Below are 25,017 nucleotides of genomic sequence, written 5' to 3' on the forward strand. Positions count from 1 at the left end.
CTGGGAATGATGGGGAAGGGTCTGGATGGTGTGGTGGGAGCTCCTACGCTCACCCAAGTGAGCAAGCAGTATGAGTGTTCTCCAAGGGATGTCAGCTCTGCGCGTGCATGCGCCGGTGAATCTCTAGGGGTGAGAGCACAGCGTGGCCAGCTCCACAGCTCGCTTTGGAGCCTCCTTTTTCCTTCATTCTCGGTCACAATGGTGACCAAGACTCTGCTTTACGCGGCTTGTGGAAAGGCTGCTCAGCCTGTAACTTGTGAAGCTTCTGCTCCCTGCTACGAGCTGCTTGGAAAGGCCCGGCTCTTTCAGAACCCACTTTCCCCTTTGGACCAACGGCCCAGGTGTGCTCGGGGCAGCGGTCTGTGCCAGCTGTGACGCATTTCACACCAAGCCTTCAAGGAGCTAGGAGCAAAGGAGTCAGAAGGACAGTGGACTCTCTCTGATGAGAGAAATGGTAAATAAACAAATAACGTGGAAATTTTAGCTGTTCTACGTCAAGGAAGCCACTGGGGAGTCCAGGCGATGTGTGACTGTATTAAGAAAATACGTACGTGTAGGAATGTATACCCTAGCTAAGCAGGTCTGTAATAGTTGTATAACATGCCAACGAGTGAATAAGACGGTTCTGTGGAAACAACCTCTGGGTGGACGGGAGCCAGGACTTTGACCTTTTCAGAGCATCCAAGTAGGTTTTACTGAATTACCTAAAGTGGGTAGACTTAAGTACTTGCTAGTATTAATTGACCATTTGTCAGGATGGGTAGAAGCTTTTCCTTCAGTATCAGCAACAGCTAGTGTGGTGATAAAGATAGTCCTAGAACAAATAATCCCCAGATATGGAATTGTTGAAAATATAGATTCAGATCAAGGAAGTCATTTTACTTCATCTATTCTACAAGGATTAATGGGAACTTTGGGAATAAACTGGGAGTTTCATACTCCATGGCATCCTTCCTCCTCTGGGAAAGTGGAACGAATGAATCAGACACTAAAGAAACAGCTGTCAAAACTGGTTTTAGAGACTAAACTTCCCTGGACAAAATGCTTACCTTTAGCTCTTCTCAGAATTCAAACTGCTTCTAGGAAAGATATAGGAATTTTGCCATATGAGATGTTGCTTGGACTACTGTACCTGGATAGAAGTGGTGAGATGCCTACTTTTGAAACTGAAGGTATTTTTCTTAAAAACTGTATACTCGGATTGTCTTCTTCCTTGACATCTCTCAGGGTTCATGGACTGTTGGCACAAAGCCCACCTTTGGAATTCCCAGTACGTTCATTCCATGCAGGAGATTGGGTCCTGATCCGTACCTGGAGAGAATCAAAACCCCGGCCTGAATGGGAAAGACCATTCCAGGTACTACCAACTGCTGAAACGGCCGTAAGGACTGCAGAAAACGGTTGGACTCACTATACTCTAGCAAAAGCATCTGTCGACCCTAGTACCTGAGAAGTTGTTCTTACAGAAGACTTGTTGAAAGTTAAAATTAAAAAGAAAATTTTCATAGTAGGCTCTGGGTGGGATAAAAGCTTATAATTGTAAACCAACCTTTTATTTTTCACAGGTAACCAACGAATGTGACTTGCGATAGGGAGAAAGGACTGGCCTGTACAGAATTGGAGTGCCCCCAAGCGGGTTTTATTACAATAACAGTGTGCATCTTATTCTTTATATTGATAATTATTTGGAAACCTAAGATTTAAAAATAATGACAGGGAGAGGTCAATTATTAATTTTGATTCTGGTGATATCATTTGATGAAGGAGTACACATAGATTCTATTGGAGTGCCTAGAGGAGTTCCCAATGAACACAAAGCTAGAGATCAAATTGCTGCAGGGTTTGAGTCATCACTGTTCTGGTGGGTAACAATCCACAAGAATGCGGATTGGATTCATTACATTTATTATCATCAGCAGAGATTCATAAATCGTACAAGGGATGCGATAAGAGGAACTGCTGAACAACTAGATGCCACCAGCAGAATGGCTTGGGAAAACAGAATAGCATTAAACACGATGCTCACGGAGAAGGGAGGTGTGTGCGTGATGCTGGGCAACTGTCATTGCACTTTTATCCCCAGCAGTACTGCCCCGGATGGCACAGGAACTAGAGCATTGCAAGGGCTTACCACCCTTGCCGATGAATTGTCAGAAAACTCGGGAACAGACACTTCCATCGCAGGATATTTGGAATCTTGGTTTGGTGACTGGAAAGGGATGGTAGTGTCCATATTTACATCCTTGATCATAGCAGTAGGAGTTTTGACAGCCATCGGTCGTTGCATTATCCCCTGTGTGAGAGGACTGGTCCAGCAGTTAATTAAAACAGCACTATTGAAACAAACGACCATGGAGCCACCACCCTACTCAGATAAGATGATGATATTAGAGGAGATGGAAAGCAAAGGAAGTGAAGAGGAAGATATCTACCAAATTACACCTTAGAGAGAGTTTTGCAAAAATCAACAATTTACAAAGAAGAAAAGGGGGGAATTTGGGGAACAAAAATGTTGGTTTTGCACCAGAATTGGTAACATAAGCACAGGAAGTCCCAGGCATACCAGGTATGCTGCTTCATGGGAATGCACAATGTAAAGACAAGCTGCTTCCTGGATTTGCATAATGGGGGGGAGGGGGGGAGGAGGGAGAGAAGACAAGTTCTAGATTGATACTCAACGGAAAAGCATTGATTAGGATGTATGTGACCAGATGTAAGAAAGAGTGGTTTTGTGGTTTTTGCGAAGAGATGTCACATTGTATAGGAGGAAGGAATGTGGCGTTGAGATATGCTTGCAGTGATAAGAAAGCTTACAGACAACCTTGTAAAACGCAGACAACAACCACACTCCTTAGCGCAATTAGGCAAAAACCACGGTGTCAAGTCAGATAAGGGAAGAAATATTGCCACCTCACAGAGCAAAAAAAAAAAAAAAGTCACGAAAACGTTGAAAAATAACGGGCTGGCAACTGAAAGCCATGTATTATTTGTGATGCGCCAGATAGGTTGTGAACCTGGACTACCCAGTCAATGGGGAAAGAGGGAAGGGTCCCGGTCGTCAAGAGATAAAGTATATAAAGTGTGCTATGGAACTAGTAGGTATGCTCCTGCCTGCGGGACGCCCACCATTGCAATCGCAAATAAAAATGCTGCTTTGCTGAGATCCTCGCCTGAGCCCGTTATTGGGTACGGAGCGTTTCCCACAGGGAGGTGCCACGTCCCTTTGCTTCGCGGTGGCCGCTCGGATGCTGCGCGTGGGATTTTTGCTGGAAGCGGCGGCGATAACGCAGGGCTGGCGCCGTGCTCGCACCCTCAAGGACTCTGCTGCTGCTCACATGACTCCGGACACCCCCGGGCAGCTCAGCTCCCCCAGGCTTTTCTCACTCCTCCTCCTCCTCAAAGGGCAGGGGAAGAAAATACAATGTGAAAAAAAATAAAGAGAAACTCAGGGCTCAGACCAAGGAGCAGTTTAATGAAAGGAGAAGCAAGCAGAGGCCCCGCAGAAGCAAAAGGAGAAAGTTCTACTGTGCTTCCCCTCAGAGAGGGATTTTCAGCCACGGCTTGGGAAGCAGGGCCCCAGCAGCAGCACTTGGGGGGGGTGCACAAATATTTCTGTGAGGAGAGTCCCCCTTCTCCTTCCCCACCTTGTATTGCTGTGGGACACACAGGGGGGAGCAGCCCTTTGGGGGATTTGGGTCAGGGCCCTGGCACTGCCCCCTCCCCAGGCCATGGGTTTGGGGGACTGTGGGTGTTGCACCAATGCTGCTCTCACTCCAAGAGCACAGCACCACGGGGAGGGTGAGCTCTGTCCCCCTCACACCCAGTAAAAGGGGACAGAGCTGGGTTCTGACCCCACAGCCCAGGGGGACATCCCATCCCACACTACCTCTTGCTCAGCAATAAAAACAGGGGGAAGGAAGGGGATGCTCGGGGCTGTGGTGTTCATCCTCCCAAGCCAGGCACGTTGAGCTCCGCCTGCCTGGAAGTGGCCAAGCAGCCGCCTGCTGCTGGGAAGCACTGAATGAGTGCCTTGTTTTGCTCCGCTTGCCCCCGCAGCGCCTGCTTTACACCGTGATTACACTGTGACCTGGCTTTGTCTCCAGCCCAGACCTTGGGCACTTCTCCCTTCCCCATCTCATGGTGGGGAGAGGTCAGTGAGCAGCGGGGGACACAGAGCTGCCTCCTGGGGCTGAGCCCCAAAAGGGGGAGCCGGGGCTGCAGGGCACTAGGCTCAGCCTGCCCCCAGGAGCACCCCCATGGTCAAGGGGCTTGGGGCAGCCCCGGCACAGGGGGGCAATGGCCCCATGCAGAGCAGGGCCCCGCAGCACGGAGGAAACACACCAGACACAGACCCTAAGACAGGGAATGCTTTTTATTCAGACCCACAGGAGAGGACAGGTGGGTCCGTAAGAGACTTCTCCATTTCACAGACCATTTAACAGCACAGACAGCGGCGCACCCACTACTACAGACCCATCGGGGGTCTTCCACTACTTTTGTTCCCTGTACAAGCAGCACCGTTGCAAAGGTTTAATACTCCTCCCCTTCCTCCTCTCCCTCCCCTTCCACCGAGTCCACCCCCACCTCCTCGTAATCCTTCTCCAGGGCAGCCATGTCCTCCCTGGCCTCTGAGAACTCCCCCTCCTCCATGCCCTCGCCCACGTACCAGTGCACAAAGGCACGCTTGGCATACATCAGGTCGAACTTGTGGTCCAGGCGGGCCCAGGCCTCGGCAATGGCCGTGGTGTTGCTCAGCATGCAGACGGCGCGCTGCACCTTGGCCAGGTCTCCCCCGGGCACCACCGTCGGAGGCTGGTAGTTGATGCCCACCTTGAAACCAGTTGGGCACCAGTCTACGAACTGGATGGTGCGCTTGGTCTTGATGGTGGCGATGGCGGCGTTGACGTCCTTGGGCACCACGTCCCCGCGGTACAGCAGGCAGCACGCCATGTACTTGCCGTGCCGCGGGTCGCACTTCACCATCTGGTTGGCCGGCTCGAAGCAGGCGTTGGTGATCTCGGCCACCGAGAGCTGCTCGTGGTAAGCCTTCTCGGCCGAGATGACGGGGGCATAGGTGGCCAGGGGGAAGTGGATGCGCGGGTACGGCACCAAGTTGGTCTGGAACTCGGTCAGGTCAACATTCAGGGCCCCGTCGAAGCGCAGGGAGGCCGTGATGGAGGACACGATCTGGCCTATCAACCTGTTGAGGTTGGTGTAGGTGGGCCTCTCGATGTCCAGGTTCCTGCGGCAGATGTCGTAGATGGCCTCGTTGTCCACCATGAAGGCGCAGTCGGAGTGCTCCAGCGTGGTGTGGGTGGTGAGGATGGAGTTGTAGGGCTCCACCACGGCCGTGGAGACCTGCGGGGCCGGGTAGATGGAGAACTCCAGCTTGGACTTCTTGCCATAGTCGACCGAGAGGCGCTCCATGAGCAGGGAGGTGAAGCCGGAGCCGGTGCCGCCCCCGAAGCTGTGGAAGACCAGGAAGCCCTGCAGCCCCGTGCACTGGTCAGCCTGGAGGGAGAGACAGGGGTGGGGGGGCCATGATTAAGCTGGGCAGCAGCAGCAGAGCTCGCTCCTTCCTCTCATGTCCTCACACGATGACATTTGGGGGATTTCCAGCAGCAGAGCAGAAGCCACCAGGATGGGGTGACTCCTGCTGTTGGAAATGCTCTGAGCATGAATCCCCCCAGGGAAGCCCCTCTGTCCCCAGAGGCAGGGCTGGGGGGGGGGGGGGGGGCGCTCAGCCCATGGCTCTGCCGCCGCCCCCACACAGCCCCTGGGGCTCCCAACACCACTGAGCACAGCTGGATGCAGCTGCAGCCAGAGCCGAGGAAGAACAAAGAAGGAATTGCACAGCTCAGCACCGCCGGGCGCCTGGGGACGCGGCGCTGTGGAGCAGCTCCAACGCCCCAGCCGCGCCACGTCCCGCCGCCAGCCAATGGCGGCTGCTGCAGAGCAGGATTACCATTAATTAATATATAAGTCTAAACCCAGCCTGGCTAGTCCAGCCAGAAGGGCGAGACCGAGAACCAGAGCCTTTGTCCTCATCTCACCACCCACCAGCGCCCCCCACGCAGCCCCCCCAGCCCTACCAGCTTGCGGATGCGGTCGAGCACCAGGTCGATGATCTCCTTGCCGATGGTGTAGTGCCCCCGCGCGTAGTTGTTGGCCGCATCCTCCTTGCCCGTGATCAGCTGCTCGGGGTGGAAGAGCTGCCGGTACGTCCCCGTGCGCACCTCGTCTGCGGGACAGCACCACGCACCCCGTTAGCACCGGGCACCCCCCTCGGCACCCACCGCCCCCCACCCCGGCTCCCCGCGCTCACCGATCACCGTGGGCTCCAGGTCCACGAAGACGGCCCGGGGCACGTGCTTGCCGGCCCCCGTCTCGCTGAAGAAGGTGTTGAAGGAGTCGTCCCCCCCGCCGATGGTCTTGTCGCTGGGCATCTGCCCGTCGGGCTGGATGCCGTGCTCCAGGCAGTACAGCTCCCAGCAGGCATTGCCGATCTGCACGCCCGCTTGGCCCACGTGGATGGAGATGCACTCGCGCTGCGGGGACATTCGTGGCACTGCGTCACCCCCCCGTGGCTTGGCCAAGGCCCCCCCACCCTGCAGCTGCAGCCCCAGCCTATGTCCCCCAGGAGGGGCTGGTGCTGAGCTGGCCAGGGCAGGATGGGGCCAGCCTATGCTAGGGGCCAGATCCTGCCCAGGCCCATCCTATTGTTCTGGGGGCTGCAGGGGGCCCTGCACCAGGGCCACACCCAGTGCTCAGCACCAGGGGGGGCCCATCCTGCTCTGCCCGCAGACTGAGCCTGTTGAGCCGCCGTGACAGTGCCTGTTGTGTGCCGGGGGCTCAGCACCATCCTGCCCTCTGGGGCCGTGACCACACCCAGTGGGAGATGGGAGCCCCAAGGGTCACATCCTGCCCTACCCACCCCGTAGGGACACAGCAACAGCCAGTGGGGGCTGAGGGCTCAGCACCAGGGGCTTACCCTGCCCGGTGGGGTCCTCACTGAGCCAGGGCCACGCCCAGTGCAGGACTGGGGACCCCATCCTGCCCCCAATGCCCAGCACCCAGGGGCCCAATTTAAGAGGAGCTACACCCAGTGGGGGCTCAGCACCGAAGGCCCCATCCTGCCCTGTTGGACTGGGGCCACACCCATTGCAGGCTCAGCACCAGACAGGGGGGGGTCCTATTGTGGAGGATTCGCCAGGAGCCACACCCATGGGGGGCTCAGCACCGGGAGCCCCCTCCTGCTCCCTTTAACGGGACCCGGGGATCCCATCCTGCCTCATTTAACCGCAGCCACGCCCGGTGCGGGCTCAGCACCGGGGGGGGGGGGGGCCTCATCCTGTCGCGTTTAACGGGATCGGGGGGGGTCCCATCCCACCCCGTTTAACGGGAGCCACACCCACGGGGGGCTCAGCACCGGACAAAGGGCCCCGATCCTGCCCCCGGTTAACGGCGACCGCGCCCTGAGCGGGCTCAGCGCCGGGGGGGGGGGGCCTCATCCTGCCGCGGCGAGCTCATTACGGGCTCCGCCGGCCGCGGGGGGGGGGGGGGGGACCGGGAACAAAGGCGGCGGCGGCGGCGCGGGGATCCCCGGCGGGGGCTCGCACGGCCCGGGCCGATCCCGATCCTGGCCCCGGTGCCCCCCCCCCATACACGCTCCGGCCCGGTGTCCCCCCCCCGCGCTCACCATGGCGGCTGCTCGGCTCCGGGGCTTTCTCACAGCACGACGCTGAGGCGGTCGATGTAAGAGGCGCGGTGGTGGCGGCGGCTGGGCGCGGGGCTTTATAGGGCCGGGGCGGGGGGGGGGGGGAGGGGGGGGGACCGGGGCGGGGCGGGGGGGGGGGGAGGTGGCGGCGGCGGCCATTGGCGGCGCGGGGATGAGGCAATGCCCCCCCCCCCCCCCCCCCCCGGAGCCGCAGACAAAGCCGGGCGGGGCGGGGGGGGCCGTGGGCTGCGGTGGGTGCGGGGACGGGAGGGGACAAGGGGGGGACAAGGGGGGGACAGCACGGCTCGTCGCGCCGCTGCCCCCCCCCCCCCCCCGGTCCCGGTCCCGGTCCCGGTCCCGGTCCCGGTCCCGGTCCCGGTCCCGGTCCCGGTCCCGGTCCCGGTCCCGTCCCGTCCCGCCGTGCCCCGGTCGTGCGCCCTGCCCTACCCCGGGCAGCTCCAGGTCCCTGTTCCCACGTCCCCGTCACCCTCCTGCCCCATGCTCTGCCCCCCCTCCCCCCCCCCCCCCCCAGTGTTTTTGGGGTGCTGCTAAAGCAGGGCAGGGAGCAGGGAGGGGCTGGGGCTCCCCCCCCCGTGTCCCCCCCCCCGGGAATATGGGGCTGCAGACAAAGAGGAGCCGCGATTCGGGCATCGCCCACTGGAACAAAGGCTGGTGCAGCCCCAGCCAGGCTTTGCCCCCCCCCCACCCCAAATGGGCTCCCCCCGGGCTGTAGATGGGTGTTTGGTGCTCCATGGGGGGGTCCTGGCCCCCCCCCGACGGGAAACGTGGCCTGAGCCCCCCAACAGCTCCAGGCTGGGGGGGGGGGGGGGGGCTGCCCTTCAATGCCTCCAAGCCGCGGGCAGGGGGGGCTCAGCGGGGGGCTGGCTCGACCCCCTCCCAGGCGATGCAGGGTGAAGGGTGCCGGGGGGGGGGATGTCCCCCTCCCAGACCCTTCCCATCATTAGGTATGGGAGGCCACTCGTCTCCGCACCGACTGCTGCTAGGCAGCTGGCCCTGGCGGTGGGGTTGCTACAAGAGCGGGTGCTAGGACACGGGCTGGGACACCCCCCCCCCCCCGGGATCCCCCCCCCACAACTCCCCCCCTACATCCATCACCTTGTGGGGCCGGGGGGGCCTGGCGGGGCCGAGGCCCCAAACCCCCATTGCTGTGCTGCAGGGGGGGGGGGGGGTGTGACACCATCCCTGGGCCCCCCCACTGCCTGCCACCCCCTTTGCTGGGGGGGGGGGGGGGGGGGGCGATGCCATTCCTTTACCTCCCCCCATGGCATGGGGTGGCCACCAGCCCTGGGCCCAACACCCAGCCCCAGTGTGCACTGACTGAGGGCTAAGGGGGGAGCTGGCCCCGCTCCCTGCTGCCCCCCGGTTCCCAGCCGCCCCCCCCAGCTCCCAGCCGCCCCCCCAGCCCCCAGCCGCCCCCCCCGGCCGCTTCCCAGCCGCCTGTGCTCTGTTGACTGTTGGTAGCAACGCAGCAGCTCCTGGTGACGGTTGCTGGGCCCCCGCCGTGTTTGCAGCCCAGGCATGACCGGGCACAGAAGCCATGAGACCCCCCCGGAGCCCCCAGCCCCACCACAGCTGCCCCCCCCCCTCCACATCTGGGTGTCCCCATGTGGACCCCATGAACCGGCCCCCCCTCACTGCCCAGCCCCGCTCCCCCCGGTGCAGCTCGGAGCTGAGAAGCCGGCGCTGGCTCGGGGCCGGCCGAGGTTTCCAGCTCTGCGTGCCCCCCCCCGTGCCGCCAGCCCCCGCCGGCTCTGTCTGTCCGTCTGTCTGTCCCCTGAGCATCGATGTGACGGGTTCGCTGAGACGGACGGACGGGGCTGCTCCCCGCCTGGGTGCAGGATGCGGCCCTGGGGTGGCGGGGGCATGGCGGAGGTGGGAGCACCCAGGCTGCCCCCCACCCAGTGTCCCCCTTCAAAGGGCTGGGAGTGGGGGGCCCCATCCCCCCCGGAGCTGCTGGGGACCCCATCCCCATGGGGGGGGGGCACAGTGTGTCCCCACAACCAAGGTGCTCCGTGCCCCCCCCCAGCACTGCTGCCACTACAAAGCCCCCAAGGGAGCCACAACAGAAAGGACCCTGGGGAGGGGGGAGGGAAAGGGGCATGGGGGGCAGAGCTGGGGGGGGGGGGGGCAGGAGACGGGGGGGCTGCGGGGCTGCAGCGGGGGCTGCGTCTGCTGGGCGTGGGGAGGGGGCTGCAGCCGCAGCACCGCATTGCGGCAAAGGCTGGGATAAAGGTGCGGGGAGGTGGCTGCTGGGGGGGGCCGGGGGGGAGCCGGGGGGGAGGTCGGGAGGAACCGGGGGGGAGCCAGGGGGGAGCCGCGGGGGGGCGGGGGGGAGCCAGGGTGGTGATGCCGCAGCAGGCACATCCCCACGGGGGGGTTCCCATCTCAGGGGGTGCCAGTGGCGCTGGTTTCGAGGGGTGGGCATCACGGGGAGCACCGGGTGCTCCGGCCCCATGTGTGAGACAGCCCCAAGGATGTGGGGGGGGGGGGGACACCGGGGGGGCAGGGGCACCCAGTGCATGGCACTGAGAAGGGGGGGCTGGGCACAGCCTTGGGGTGTGGCAGCACAGGGGTTCCCGGGGGGGGACGTGGGGGCCTGGCAGGGTCTCGCTGCTCTCAGGACCCTCCCTGGGATGTGTGTGGGGGGGGGGGGGCACGAGGCGGTGACCCCACTGCAAACCCCAGCACGGGGGCGGGGGGGGGGACACGGGGGCTGCCGCGTCCCCAATCCCTGGGAACTTGACCCCGAACCGCGCCCGCCCCAGCCCAGGGCCAGACGCCGGGGTGCTGTGGGGCAGGGCGGGGGGGGGGGGGGGGGGTGGAAGCGTCGGGGGCCCCCCCGCCCCACGGGAACGGCCCCGGAGGGAGCGCCCCGGGGGCTGGCGGCGGAACAAAGGCGGCGGCGGCCGGGAGGCGGCGCGGTGGGGCCCCGAGGGGCTTCCCACGGGGGGGGCGGGGGCGAGCCGGGGAAGGAGGCGAAGGATGCCGATCCCTAGGTCTCAGCCAGCACGGTTGGACGTTAGCGACCCCAAAAGACGAGGGAGTAAAAGACTGTCCGCGCAGATGAAGGACCAGCAAGAACTGGCTTGACCGCTGGAGCCTGTCAAAAGGAAGGATCAGAAGTTTAGCAGCGAGGAAGACTCCCGGCCTTCATCCAAAGACCACCGCAGTACCCCTGACGACCACCCAAGGAGGCCGGTACGCATGCGAACAGGGGCGGAAACCTACGGTAATGAGTCTTCGGAGAGCTCATGGATGCTCATGGCAAGAGCCTTAGGGGAGCTGAGATGAACATGCATTTGTCCCACTCCTACAGGCACGCTGCCGGTGACCCTTGGTGCGCAAGCCAGGTGGAATTATCCCCATTGCGCCTGGCGTGTGTGCGCAAAGCCAAGCAAACACACCTGCTTCACACCCATCCCCGCGGCATAGGGGCTGATTTCCGCAAATCAATTTGGCACCCCCCCAGGTGGGACCCTCTCTGTCCGGCTGCGGGGCCTGCTGAGGACGGGACTCCTCTCGGGAGGACTCCCCTCCTCATTCAGATCACCGCAGGGATAGACAAGGACCATCACAGACGGACCAGGTGTGCTGTAAAATAAAGGGATACCTGTAGGTCGTGAGGAGACGTCCTAGGCGAGCTAAAGAGTGCTGGTGCTCCCCCTTGTTAGGGAATTCCCGTAAGGTAGTAGCGGGGTACGTGGTGTATGGTACGTTCTGTGGAATCCTATGAAATAAGGTAGTAGCAGAATAAGGGCTGTACCCTGTGGAACAATAACTTGGGATCTCCTGGCTACAACAGCTGGAGTCGTGTGTGGCATTGCCCTAAGAATTGTCATCTGTTGTAAAAGTCCGGTACCATGTATTAGGATTTGACTTATAATGGTTGATAAGGATCTGAGGCAAACGGTTATTGGCTCACGATTTACGATACAAACGAGTTTGGTTATTGTTCTAAGCGATATATTCTGGTATGAATGAGAAGTTTAAGGGGCCTCCTTGTGTGATTGCGTGATTGTGCTGTGTGAGTGAGACGCAGCATCGCTGTGAAGCAGTGTGGAGTCCTGATCCGCGACTCCGCTATTCCACGAGAACAGACGAAGTGTAAGAGATTGAGAAAAGACATCATAATGGGAAGAATTTTGAGTTCTATTGATAAAAAGACCCCTCTGGGTTGTATCTTGGCCCATTGGAAGGACATCGGTGGGCCACCTGGAGGAAATGTTAATCGTGAGACCTTAATTGAGTATTGTAACCAAAAGTGGACTTAATGGCAAGAAAAAAAAATAAATAAAAGAAAAAAAAAAGAAAAAAAATCAGGGTCCAGATGGGGAGACATTGATCTAATGTTGGGTGAGATGGTGGAAACAGAAAAGCAGCTAATTCTTAAAACAGCCTGAGCCGAGCTCAGATTGCCAATGGGGCCGCTCAGGGAACTGTAGACTATTGCATTCCCCTGACCGACCCCCACTGAGACCCTAATCACCCCGGAAATTATGAATGGTTATGTAAATACCAAAATCTGGTTAAATTGGGAATTGAGAACCAGTTTCAAAATCTATAAATCATTCAACCCTGTATAGTATCCAACAAGGTCTGAAAGAAACCCCTACAGAATTTTTGGACCAACTTTAAAATGCAATGAGAAAATATACCAATTTGGACCTGGCTTTGGAAGACAAACGGAGTTTGTTAGAGAGAAGTTAAAGGTTTACAATAGTTAGTTTGAACAATTTTAACTTTAAAAGTCTTTGTTAAGGCGGTCTTTCAGGTATCGGGGTTATCTGATGCTTTTACCCAGGTATAAGGAGTCCACCCTTTCTCAGCCATTCTTCCTGCCATCTCAGTAGTCAGGAGCACTTGGAACAGTCCGTCCCGCTCAGGTTGCAGCTTCGATTCTCTCCGTGTCCATAACCCAATCCCTGCTCAGAATGGATGGATCAGGGCTTCCAAGGGTGGGGTTAGAGCTAATGATCCACAGGTCCCGAGAGGTGACAAAGAGGATGACAGCCCGAGCAGTTCTTAAGAAAATAGTTATTAAGAAAAGCATCTTTTGTCTCAAATTGAGGTAATTCGTTCTCTTTGTCCGGGTACAGAAATCCAAATAATATTTCAGGTGGTGAAACTCCCACAGCTTTTCTTGGTGCAGTTTGAATTCGGAGACGTGCCAAAGGTAAGCACTTTGTTTGGGGAAAGCAGAGTTTCCAGAACTTACTCAATTGCTTCTGTACTGTCTGATCCACTCCACCCTTCCAGAAGAGGAAGGATGTCAAGGAGTGTGAAATTTCCACTTAATTCCTAGAGTTCACACTAGCCCTTGCAATATTTCTGACATAAAGTGATTTCCTTGATCAGAGTCAATATTTTCAGCAGTTCCATACCTGGGAGTTATTTGTTCTAGAATTACTTTAGCTACTGTGTTCGCAGTAGCGGATACTGAACGGAAAGCTTCCACCCACCCTGACAAATGATCGACCAAGACTAATAACGATTTAAATCTACCTACTCGAAGGAGTTCTGTAAAATCCACCTGTACATTTTGGAAGTGTTGAATTCCTGGTTCTCAACCCCCTTTGGGCTGACTGCGGATAATTTTCCTGTTTACCTTTTGACATACTACACAACTCCTGCGTTCCTGTTCAGCCAGAGTGTATATAGTCCTACACGTACGTATTTCCATAGCACAGCGTCACACGTTGCTTGAATTCCCCAATGACCCTCTTGATGCAAAACAGTTAATATTTGCCTCATTAGCACTTTATTCAGCATTTCTCTCCCATTAGGGAGCATCTATTTTCCTTTGGACTTTGTGACGCCTAATTCCTTAAAAACCTCTTTCTCTTAAAACTTTGTAGTTCTTTTTAGTTTTGGGTAGGGGTAGCTCAACCCTTCCCTGGATCCTCTCTGGATTTATTTATTCTTCGTTCCCCCTCAGACACTAGATGCCCTAAATACTTCTCTTTCTACAAATTTTAATTTATTATCCAATACTTTGAAGCCCCGTTTTCCCAGAAAGCTTAGTAGCTTGTTAGTGTTTCCTCCTGTCCTGACAATAAAAGATCATCCCCATATGGGACCGGTAACACCTCCTCCAGAGGTCGGAATTAATCCAAAACCTGCTCTAGAACTCACCCAAACAAATCGGTGGCCCCGTAAGCCCCTGAGGTAAAACTGTATTTATATAAAACGTGCATAAAATGTCTGTACAGCTCCTTCCGCCCCGTTTTAGGGTCTTCCCACTCAAAGGCGGATATATCTTTGCTCCCAGCGAAGAGAGCCCTCCAAGTTCCCCCCAAATTCGCCGCCCACGCCTCCCCGGGAGTTTCGAACCGGCGGCGGGGCGGGGGCGGGGGGCGGGGCCTGGAGGGGCGTGGTGGGCGTGGCCCCGCCCTCCCCGCGCCCCGCCCACCGAGGCCCCGCCCCCCTCCATATAAGGCGCGGCCCCACGGGGCCCCCCCCCCGCGATCTTCTCACCGTGGCTCCCAGGCGACCGGCTAGTGAGCGACCATGGTGAGGGGGGGCCGGGGACGGGACCCCCCACCCGTGCCCCGAGTGGGGCTGGGCTCCGTGGGCTGCGGGCCCCCGCGTGCCTCCCGGTAGCGCGTGGGTGCTGGGCCTCGAGGGGGGGCCCGGGTCTCGCGTGTCCCGCGTGGGTGCAGGGGCGCGGGCTCCGTGGGAGGCGCGGGGCCGGGCGCGCCCCCGCTGCGGGCAGGGGGAGGCTGGGGCAGCGACCCCCGTAGGGGCACGGTCCCCCTGGGCTCTTCCGGGGCTCCCATCCCGTCGGTTTGGGGGCGCCCCGCGTGGGTCCTGGGTCCGCCCCCCCCCCCCGAGACCGCGCACCCTGGGGCTCCCCAGGTAGGGGAGAGCCCACCCCGAGAGCCCCCCGCTGTGGGGTGTGGGGCCCCCCTTCCCCTGGTGCTGGGAGCGCTCCCCACGAGGGTCGGGGAGTCGCGCGTGGGGGCGGCCCCCGGGTGAAGCCGGCAGCAGCCGGCCGGGGCCCGAGGGAGGCTCCCGCTGCCGTCGGGGCCGCGCTCCGGCGGCTTTCGGAGCTGGCTCTCGCCCTGCCCCGGGCCGCGGAACCGGCCCCGGTGGCGCCGCGGTGCCGCCGTGAGTCAGGGCTGGCGCTGCCGGGCTGGGGGGGCAGGATCCGGCCCCTACGGAGGAGGCACCGGGGGCCGGGTGAGCTCCGCGTTGCACAACCCCGGCGGGGCAGCACCGAGCGGTGGAAGGGGGGATTCCCCGGGGGGGGGGGGGGGCGGCGGGGAGCAGCCCCGGGCATAACCACGGGGAAAGCCCCGCGCCCGGCTCCGTGGTCGGGTGGGCAGAGCCATCAGGGCCAAACTGAGCAAGACCCCGAACACCTCTCCTGCGCCCCGCAGCGCGAGTGCATCTCCATCCACGTGGGCCAAGCGGGCGTGCAGATCGGCAATGCCTGCTGGGAGCTGTACTGCCTGGAGCACGGCATCCAGCCCGACGGGCAGATGCCCAGCGACAAGACCATCGGCGGGGGGGACGACTCCTTCAACACCTTCTTCAGCGAGACGGGGGCCGGCAAGCACGTGCCCCGGGCCGTCTTCGTGGACCTGGAGCCCACGGTGATCGGTGAGCGCGGGGAGCCGGGATGGGGGGCGGTGGTTGCCGAAGGGGGTGCCCAGTGCTAACGGGGTGCTCGGGCTGTCCCGCAGACGAGGTGCGCACGGGGACGTACCGGCAGCTCTTCCACCCCGAGCAGCTGATCACGGGCAAGGAGGATGCGGCCAACAACTACGCGCGGGGGCACTACACCATCGGCAAGGAGATCATCGACACAGTGCGCGACCGCATCCGCAAGCTGGTGAGGGGTCCCACGGGGTCTCTGGGGGTGGGTGCCCAGCCCCGGGTGGGCCAGGGACAATGGGAAGCAGGGGGAGGCGATGAGCACGTCTTTCTCGCTCCATCAGCACGCTGGGATGCATCATTTGAGGAGAAAAGGTGGGGCTGCCCTGGGGGGCTGGGACAGGGGAGACAGGTCCGGGCTGTCCCCTGGCTCCGGGCTGTCCCCTCCCTAACGCCTGCCCCGAGGGCCCTGTCTGAGCCTGGTGCCAAGCCCGGCTGTGCTGTGGTCAGGACAGGAGGCTGGGACACCCGTGGGCAGTGCAGCCCTGGTGTGGGTGCTGGTGTGGGTGTGGTGGTTTTACATGACTGGGCAGCTGAACTCCACCACAGCTGCTCTCCCACTCCCCCTCCTCAGAAGAGGAGGGGAAGAAGAAAAGGAAAGAAACAACTCACGGGTTGAGATAGGGATAATTTAATTGAAGGAAAAAATAGGAGAAAAAAAAAAAAAGGAAAAAGCACAGCCTTGAGGCACGTAGCTGTTGTTTGGGGGACAGACGTTTTCACGAGAGCCCACCCCTCCCTTCTTCTTTTTCCCACCGTTTACTGCTGAGAGTGACATCATATGGTACGGAATATCCCTTTGGTTGGTTTAGGTCAGCTGCCCCGGTGACGTTCCCTCCCCACCTCTTGCCCATCCCCAGCCTGCTGGCTCTGGGGGGGGGGTTAGAGGGAGTCCCGATGCTGTGCCAGCGCTGCTCAGCAGCAGACACAACGCTGGGGTGCCACCACTGCTGTTCCAGCTGCACGTGCAGAGCACAGCACTGCGTGGGCTGCTGCAGGGAAAGTTCACTCGGTCCCAGCCAGACCAGCACAGTGGGGCTGGTTGGACTGGTGCGGCTGCCCCGAGCTCTTTGAACCTCAGTTCCCACGCCAGGGCCAGCGCCGTGGCTAGCCGGACCTGCTGCGCCGCCGGCTCTGCCCTGGGTGCTCCTGGCACATCAAAGGCTGCACCTGGCTGCCCATGGGCTGGCTCCAGACAGGTGGCTCCGGCTGCCTCTGTGCCGGGGTGCAAAGCCATGGCTGACCTGCTCCAAACCCCCTCCATTTCTCCCCCTAGGCTGAGCAGTGCACGGGGCTGCAGGGCTTCCTGGTCTTCCACAGCTTCGGGGGCGGCACCGGCTCCGGCTTCACCTCCCTGCTCATGGAGCGCCTCTCGGTCGACTACGGCAAGAAGTCCAAGCTGGAGTTCTCCATCTACCCGGCCCCGCAGGTCTCCACGGCCGTGGTGGAGCCCTACAACTCCATCCTCACCACCCACACCACGCTGGAGCACTCCGACTGCGCCTTCATGGTGGACAACGAGGCCATCTACGACATCTGCCGCAGGAACCTGGACATCGAGAGGCCCACCTACACCAACCTCAACAGGTTGATAGGCCAGATCGTGTCCTCCATCACGGCCTCCCTGCGCTTCGACGGGGCCCTGAATGTTGACCTGACCGAGTTCCAGACCAACCTGGTGCCGTACCCGCGCATCCACTTCCCCCTGGCCACCTACGCCCCCGTCATCTCGGCCGAGAAGGCTTACCACGAGCAGCTCTCGGTGGCCGAGATCACCAACGCCTGCTTCGAGCCGGCCAACCAGATGGTGAAGTGCGACCCGCGGCACGGCAAGTACATGGCGTGCTGCCTGCTGTACCGCGGGGACGTGGTGCCCAAGGACGTCAACGCCGCCATCGCCACCATCAAGACCAAGCGCACCATCCAGTTTGTGGACTGGTGCCCGACTGGTTTCAAGGTGGGCATCAACTACCAGCCTCCCACGGTGGTGCCCGGGGGGGACCTGGCCAAGGTGCAGCGCGCCGTCTGCATGCTGAGCAACACCACGGCCATCGCCGAGGCCTGGGCCCGCCTGGACCACAAGTTCGACCTGATGTATGCCAAGCGTGCCTTTGTGCACTGGTACGTGGGCGAGGGCATGGAGGAGGGGGAGTTCTCGGAGGCCAGGGAGGACATGGCCGCCCTGGAGAAGGATTACGAGGAGGTGGGGGCTGACAGCGTGGAGGGCGAGGAGGAAGGGGGAGTACTAGTGCCTCGTCTGTTCTGCCAGCTGCACCGTGAGCTGTTCATTAAAAGCCCAATCTGCATCATCCTGCCTCTCGCTTATTGTCCCAACACACTCTGGTTCACGCTCACCTGGGCAGGACCCCCAGCTGACGATACTGGGGGGGGCTTCCTGTGTGGCTGGGGGCTGTCCTGGAGGGGGGGATGCTGGCTGGCGGGGGGCACCTCGGGTGGGTTGGGGGCTGCGCCTACTGTGAGTGGGTTACATGGTGCTGGGCTGTCTGCACAGCACCTGGGCTGGGGGCTGAGCCCTGCCCCGTGCCATACGGTGTCCCTAGGGCTCCCCATAACCCTGCCGCGCTGCCACATGGGGGAGACCCCGGGGATGTCCCCTGGGAGGGCTCGGTGGCCCCGTGGTACCTCGCACCCTGCCCCTGGTCACGGCTGGGGCTGTCCCCAGATGCCCTCCAGCACCAGTGCTGGGTCCTCAGATGCCCTCCAGCATTGGTGCATGGGCGGGGAGCAGGATGCGGCCCTGGGCAGGGCTGGGTTAACCCAGGGCGCTGGTGCAGACGGGCCCTACGTGGCGTCGCGGCTCCTGGCCTGCCTGGCGTCGCTCTGCGGAGCCTGGGGGGCTGCTGGGCTTGGTGGGGAGCGCAGACCCCCCCCCCCCCACATAGCACCCGGCCACTTCCCGTAAAGCACCGCCCTGCTGCAGCGATGCCCGGGAAGGGGGAGGAGGGGGATGGAGGGGGGCCAAGGCCTGTTATTCAGCGCTGCCCCTGTGCATGGCGGCTCTGCGGGAGCCAAGTCACGGCCCGGGGGGGTGGGGGGGACGGGGACGGGGTGCCCCCTCCCTTGGCTGCTGGGGACAGGGCCTGCAGCGCTCTGGGCAGGGGGCACCCAGCTGGGGGGGGGGGCTCTGCAGAGCCTTGCAGAAGCCTGAATGGGGCTCCCTCTGCAGCCCCACGGGGGGGGGGGGGGAGCTGTGCCCCCCCCGGCCCCACCCCGCACTATGTTGGGGGCCCCCCCCGCGATTCCTGCCCGTGCATCCCCCGGCCCCTTCCCTGCACCCCGGCGGGGGCAGCCCCAGCACCCCGGTGCTCCCGGCCCCGCTCCCCGCGCGCCTCCCCCCCGCGCCCCCCCCCCCGGTGCCGTCGTTCCCCGCGCCCCCGGGGCGCTCCCTGCAGCCCGAGGCGGGGGCGGGCCGCGCTCCCCCCGCCCGCAGCCCCGTCCTCTCGCTACCGGAGCCCCCCGGCGGGGCGGAGCAGCCTCCCGCTATAAACGACCGGAGCCTGGCACCGCCGCCGCCTCCTCCCCGCTGCCGCCATGGACCGCGGCGGCCGCGCCCCCCCCGCGCCCCGCCGCTTCCCCGGGGCTCCGCCGGCCCCGGTTTCCGCCGCTCCCGGGCGCTTGGCGGAGGCGGCGGCGGCTCGGGGAGCGGAGCGGGCGGAGCTGGCGGCGCTCAACGATCGCTTCGCGGCTTTCCTGGAGCGGGTGCGGGCGCTGGAGCGGCAGAACGGGGCCCTGCGCTCCGCCCTGGGCCGCGCCAACGCCGCCGCCGCCCCCCGAGCCGCGGGGCTGGTGCAGGGCGAGCTCCGGGGGCTGCGGGAGCGGCTGCAGCGCCTCGGCCGCGACCGCGATCGCCTCCAGGCCGAGCGCGACGGGCTGGCCGCCGAGCTGCGGGGGCTGCGGCAGCGGTGGGCGGCGGGCCCGGCACCGGGGAGGGGGGTTGGGGGGGGGACACGGCCCGGGGAACGGCCCGGGAGGGGCGGCGGTGGGGAGCGGGGGGTGAGGGGGGATGCGCCAGGGGTGGGGACCGGGGGCGATGAAGGACCGGGGCGTGGGGACTGATCCAGGGTGGGAACCGGGATGGGGACCGGGGGCTGAGGGGGGATGCTCCGGGGGTGGGGACCGGGATGGGGACCCGGGGCTGAGGGGGGATGCACCGGGGTGGGGACCGGGGCGTGAACCGGGAGGGGGACCCGGGGCTGAGGGGGGATGCTCCGGGGGTGGGGACCGGGGTGGTGACCCGGGCTGAGGGGGGACCGGGGGTGGGAACCGGGGGGGGACCCGGGGCTGAGGGGGGATGCACCGGGGGGGGACCGGGGCGTGAACCGGGGTGGGGACCGGGGGCTGAGGGGGGATGCGCCGGGGGTGGGGACCGGGGTGGGGACCCGGGGCTGAGGGGGGATGCTCCGGGGGAAGGACCGGGGCGTGAACCGGGAACCCCTGAGGGGGGATGCTCCGGGGGGGACCGGGGCGTGAAGCGGGAGGGGGACCCGGGGCTGAGGGGGGATGCGCCGGGGGTGGGGACCGGGGCGTGAATCGGGATGCGCTGGGAAGGGGCCGGGAGTGTCCCGGTGACAGGGGACGTGCACCGGGATGGGGAGCGGGGGGGTGCCCCGGAGAGCATTGGGGTGGGCACAGGGACGCGCTGGAGAAGGCAGCGGGATGGGGGTGACGGAGGTGCCCTGGGCGTGAAGTGGGGATGGGGACGGGGGGCGCTGCTGGGGAGGGGACCGGGGCGTGCAGCGGGATGCCCTGGGAGGAACCGGGGGTCTTTTTGGGGGGGGGGGGGGGCAGGGGATGCAGCCCGTGTGCGCTGGGGAAAGCTGTGGGGAGGCACGGGGGGGCTGGGGGGGGACAAGGGACTGCGGAAGGGTGGGGCCCAGGGCAGGGCGCAGGGTCCCCGCCTTGCAGGGGGCACTGGGAGCAGACTGGGACGAGCACCGGGAGGAGATGGGGCCAGAGGTGGAGCTGGGACCCCCGGGGAGGAGCAGGTCCCAGTGAGGGACCCCATGGGGCTGCAATGGGGTCGGGGCCCTGCCCAAGGCCCTGCGATGGGGACCGTGGTGGGGGACCCCAGGGACCTGCGGGTTCTGCAGGAGGGGCTGGGCCTGCCTGCAGCTGGGGGGTGCGAGGGGGGGACCTCAGGCTTGTGGGGCCCCTCTTGGTCCTCCTCCCCTATCCCCTGCGCTGTGCAGGGGGACCCAGGCAGTGGCAGGCTCAGGGTGGGGGATCTGCACCCCGTCCCCCTCCTTCCTTCTCACCGCTGCTGCCCCCCAGGCTGGAGGACGAGATGCAGAAGCGGGAGGATGCGGAGAAGAGCCTCGTGCTGTTCCGCAAGGTGAGCGGGTGGGGGTCCCAGTCCCCCGCACACCCCGCACGGTGCCCGTGCCACTGTGCAAAGTCTTGGTGACACACCGGGCGCTCCCTGTGCTGCACAGCCCCGGGGCAGGGGGGACACAGTGGGGGTCCCGGGGGTCCCGTTCCCTCCACATTCCCCACGGCTCAGCACGGTTTTCTCCCCGCAGGACGTGGATGACGCCACGCTGTCCCGCCTGGAGCTGGAGCGCAAAATTGAGCTGCTGATGGATGAGATTGGTTTCCTGAAGAAGCTGCACGAGGAGGTGGGGGCCGGGGCTGTGGGGCGGCGAGGGGGGGAGGTGGGACGGGGGACGGCGGCGTGACCGCCCGCGCGCTGTGGTGCCGCAGGAGCTGCGGGACCTGGAGGTGAGCGCGCAGAGCCAGCAGGCGGAGGTGCAGGTGGAGCTCCGCCAGCCGGACCTGACGGCCGCGCTGCGCGACATCCGCACCCAGTACGAGAGCATCGCCGTGAAGAACCTGCAGGAAGCCGAGGAGTGGTACAAGTCGAAGGTACCCGGGGACATGCGGGGGGGGCACGGGGAGGGGGGCAGGATGCCCCCGCAGCCCTGACACCCCCGCCCTGGTCCCCGCAGTTCGCCGATCTCTCGGACGCGGCCAACCGCAACCACGAGGCGCTGCGGCTGGCGAGGCAGGAGATGAACGAGTCCCGGCGGCAGATCCAGAGCCTCACCTGCGAGGTGGACGGGCTGAAGGGCATGGTGAGCACCGGGGGACACGGGGGGGGACACGCAGGGACCAGCCGCAGCCCCCTGCCGCCCCTTCTCCGCCCTCCCCGCAGAACGAGGCGCTGCAGCGGCAGATGCGGGAGATGGAGGACGAGTTCGGGGTGGAGATCGGGAGCTACCAGGACGTGGTGGGGCGGCTGGAGCAGGAGATCCAGCACATGAAGGAGGAGATGGCGCGGCACCTGCGCGAGTACCAGGACCTGCTCAACATCAAGATGGCCCTGGACATCGAGATCGCCACGTACCGCAAGCTGCTGGAGGGCGAGGAGAGCCGGTGAGGCGCCGTGGTAGTCCCGCTGGGGAAGGCGGCACTCGGGCTGGGACACGAGGGAGGGAGCAGCACCCGTGGCCTCGCGTCCCTGTCGGCGCTGGGAGCGCTACGGGGTGCAGCCGTGCAGACCCCAGCCATAGAACAGGGGCAACCCCCCCCCCATCCCAGTCACCCCCTTGTCATGGAATTTAACCGCAAACCACAGCTCCGCGCATCGCTCCCACGCTCGGAGAAGTTCCCCCGAGAATTTCTCGCTGCACACACAGAAAACAAGGCCAGGCAGGGGAGCTGCCCTGGCCCTGCTGCTGCCGCCAGCCCCGAGCTCCTCCCGCGGCCGAGGGCTCAGCACGGGCCAGGGTCACCGGGACCCCCCCCGCCCTCCCCTCACCGCCCTCTCCCTCCCCAGGGCCACCTTCCCCCCGCACCCCGCTGCCTCCTTCAGCACCAGAAGCTCAGGTGAGGGCTGGCCGGGCTGAGGGGGGAGCCCAGATTTGGGGGCACGGGGGGGACGGGGACCCCCGGAAGGTGCAGCTGCATCCTTTGGGGCCGTGCTGCCCCCACGCCTGCACCCCGAGGTCCCGGTGGGGGGCTGACGGCTTCTCCCTGCCCCAGTGCTTGAGCTGGAGCCGGTGCCGAGCCCTGTGCGGAGGATGCTGCTCATCAAAACCATCGAGACGAGGGATGGGCAGGTAAGCAACGGGGGGGCTGACCCCCCCCGGTGCGGGGCCCCCCCCGGTGCGGGGCTGACCCCCCCCAGCTGTGGGGCTGACCCCCATGGGGCTGACCCCCACCTTCTCCCCCCGCAGCAGGTGGTAACGGAGTCGCACAAGGAGCGAGCGGAGCCCAAGTGAGGGGGGGGGGCTCCCGGTGCCCCCCCGGTGCTGCCCGCCCGGTGCTACCCCCACCGACGGAGGCCGGGGCGGACCCCCCGGGACTCCCCGCTCGTGGCCGGGCAGCGGGGCCGCCCCCCCGTGCCCCCCCCCTATTTATCGCTGGTTATCGCCCTTTGGTTCTCCCCGTGCCGCCGCCGCGGGCGGATTTTCCGTTGTACCGAGCGCGGCCCCCCCCCCCCGCCCCGCCCCGGTGCTGCCCCCCCCGGGGGTGGGCTGGGGACGGGGTGGCCCTGGGGGGGGGGGGCCGGGTGCTGCCCCCCCCCCCCCCGTCGTCCCCGTTCGCGCTTGAGCGGCAAATAAAGGCTGGAGCCCGGAGGCGGCGCTGTCGGTGGCGGTACCGGGGGTCGGGACCGGGACCGGGACCGGGGCCTCTTCCCCCATGGCTTCACGTGCCCCCCCCCGGCGGCGAGGACAGCCGGGCCCTGCAGCCCCCCGGGACGCCCCCGTTCCCCCCCCCCCCCCAACAAACGCACGGAGCGGTGAAGGCAGGTGGGTGCCCCCCCCCCGCCCGCAGGCAGGACCCCGGTGTTTGGGTGCCCCCCCCCCGTTTCTGTGCCCCCCCCCCCCCCCCCATAACTGTGACACCCCCCCGCCCCCCCCTCCGGCCGCGCTGGCCCCTGTCCTGCCCGGTGAGCAGCTGAGCGGGGCGGGGGGGGGGGGCACCAGGGGGGCAGCCCCTGCCGGGGCCGAGGTCCCCTCCTCGGCCGGGGGCACCGCAGGAGCTGGGCGGGGGGCGCACGGGCCCCCACAAGCCGCGGGGGGGGCCCAAGCTGAACCGCCAGGTTCCCTCCTTACCCAGGAGAACGCGTCCATGCTCCCAGACCCCCCCCCTCGAATAAAAAGCAGCACCCCAGGTACGCCCCCTGTGCCCCCCACGCTGCCGCCCTGCACTGGGGGGGGGCTGTACTGGTGCTCAGGACCCCCCCCGCCTGCAGGCGCTGACCCCCCCAGAGCATCTGGACCCTCCAACGTCGGCTTGGCTCGCCGTGTGCCCGTCCCCATGGTTTGTATGGGGGGGGGGGTTAAGGGACAGGTGCCAGTGCTGCCCCCCCCACCCCCCCCAAAATCCCCCCCCCCCCCGGCTGTCTCGCCCTGGGGCGTCCAAAGAGCGCTTCTTCCGCACGCCGCCCCTCACCCCCCGCAGCCGCGTGTGGGGCGCCCAGCGGGGGGGTGACAAGCCGGGGGGGTGCGGGGGGGGGGGGCAAGAAGAGAGGTTCTCCAGGCAGGAGAACATGGTGGTGCAGCTCTTCAGGGAGGACGAGGGCCAGCAGGACCCCGAGGGGCCGGTGGGGGGGGGGGGGTCACTGTGGAGGTGGGGGGCACCCTGGGGCAGAGAGAGCCTGACTGTGGGGACCCCCCCGACCAGCTCTTTGGGGGGGGACGAGGACCCCAAGGTGCTGGCTCTGCCCAAGGCTCAGGTGGGGAGGCCTTGGGGGGGGAGATGGACAGAGCCTGGGTGAGGGGAGGGAGACCTGGGGTCAGAGCGGCGGGGCAGGGGGACATTCCCTGGGGAGGTGGAGGGGACCCCGGGGTTCAGACTGGAGGGCACTGCGTGGGGCAGGGAGGCCGGGGGCACCCAGGTGTCGTCCCCCCATTCCGGGGGGTGTCGTCCCCCCATTCCAGGGGGTGTCGTCCCCCCATTCCGGGGGTGTCCCACGCAGAGCTGTGCACTCAGGCTTTCCCCCCGCAGCGTGTGACCCTGCTGCTGCAGCTGCTGTGGCAGGATTTGCAGGGCCTTCCTGGCGTGACGGAGGTGCTCAGGAACCTTTGGGGTCGTGTGGCCCAGCACGGCCTGGTCAAAGTGTCCCCGCACCAGGGCCCCTGCAAGCACCCGGGGCAGCTGTGACCACGTCCACCCCCCCTGGGGCTGGGGACTGCCCCCGTGGGCACCATCGTGCTGCTAATAAACTCTTTTGTGCTGCACATTGCCGCGGGGTCTCTGTGGGTGCTGGGAGCCCCTGCCCTGCTGCTGCCGCCATGGGGGCCCTGGGTGCTGCCCCCCGGCAGGCAGGGCTGCGCTGTCCCCCCCCCCCCGTGATGGCTACGCAGTGCCTGCACTGGGGAGGAGGCTCTGGGGAGGCCCAGGGTTGGGGGGGGGCGCATCTTGGGGCTGCCTCCTGCCATTCTGGGCACCCAAAATGCTGCCAGGGCACGAGGTGGCCCCAGTGTGCTCCCCCCAAAAAAGCGTGCATGGTGAAGGGGGGGGCCCTTCCCATCCCTGGGGGGGGGCCCTTCCCATCCCCGGGGCCAGCCAGCGTGGCCAAAAGGTGCCCATTATCGTCCTCACCAGCAGCCCCAAGTTTGTTACCAGCACGGTGGTGACAGGCAGATGGGGTCAGC

The 25,017-nt window shown here is 64.2% G+C and overlaps 3 protein-coding genes and 1 pseudogene across 4 annotated transcripts; 3 read left to right on the top strand and 1 right to left on the bottom strand.

The window, feature by feature from the left end:
• Nucleotides 1-4,354: 4,354 nt before the first annotated feature.
• On the bottom strand, nt 4,355-7,721 carry LOC106047735 (tubulin alpha-1A chain). The gene is made up of 4 exons (XM_066985541.1): nt 7,700-7,721; nt 6,326-6,548; nt 6,093-6,241; nt 4,355-5,511 (listed from the first exon to the last, which is right to left on the bottom strand). The coding sequence occupies exons 1-4, from the start codon at nt 7,700-7,702 to the stop codon at nt 4,531-4,533; spliced, it is 1,356 nt and encodes a 451-aa protein (XP_066841642.1). The 5' UTR covers nt 7,703-7,721; the 3' UTR covers nt 4,355-4,530.
• Nucleotides 7,722-14,121: 6,400 nt separating this feature from the next.
• On the top strand, nt 14,122-17,434 carry LOC136788016 (tubulin alpha-1A chain-like; annotated as a pseudogene).
• Nucleotides 17,232-18,901, top strand: LOC136788003 (tubulin alpha chain-like). Its single transcript, XM_066985452.1, has 2 exons — nt 17,232-17,670; nt 18,846-18,901. The coding sequence occupies exons 1-2, from the start codon at nt 17,232-17,234 to the stop codon at nt 18,899-18,901; spliced, it is 495 nt and encodes a 164-aa protein (XP_066841553.1).
• On the top strand, nt 18,876-22,889 carry PRPH (peripherin). 2 transcript variants are annotated; one of them, XM_066985527.1, is made up of 9 exons: nt 18,882-19,317; nt 20,687-20,747; nt 20,935-21,030; nt 21,116-21,277; nt 21,361-21,486; nt 21,567-21,787; nt 22,191-22,240; nt 22,397-22,473; nt 22,591-22,878. In XM_066985527.1, the coding sequence occupies exons 1-9, from the start codon at nt 18,947-18,949 to the stop codon at nt 22,633-22,635; spliced, it is 1,209 nt and encodes a 402-aa protein (XP_066841628.1). In that variant the 5' UTR covers nt 18,882-18,946; the 3' UTR covers nt 22,636-22,878. The 2 variants fall into 2 exon arrangements, 1 of the variants encoding a protein (XP_066841628.1); XR_010827035.1 differs by lacking the exon at nt 22,191-22,240 and having other exon boundaries at nt 18,876-19,317; nt 22,591-22,889.
• Nucleotides 22,890-25,017: the final 2,128 nt, after the last annotated feature.

This window comes from Anser cygnoides, chromosome 32, assembly GCF_040182565.1.
Source record: "Anser cygnoides isolate HZ-2024a breed goose chromosome 32, Taihu_goose_T2T_genome, whole genome shotgun sequence".
NCBI classification, from domain to species: Eukaryota; Metazoa; Chordata; class Aves; order Anseriformes; family Anatidae; genus Anser; species Anser cygnoides.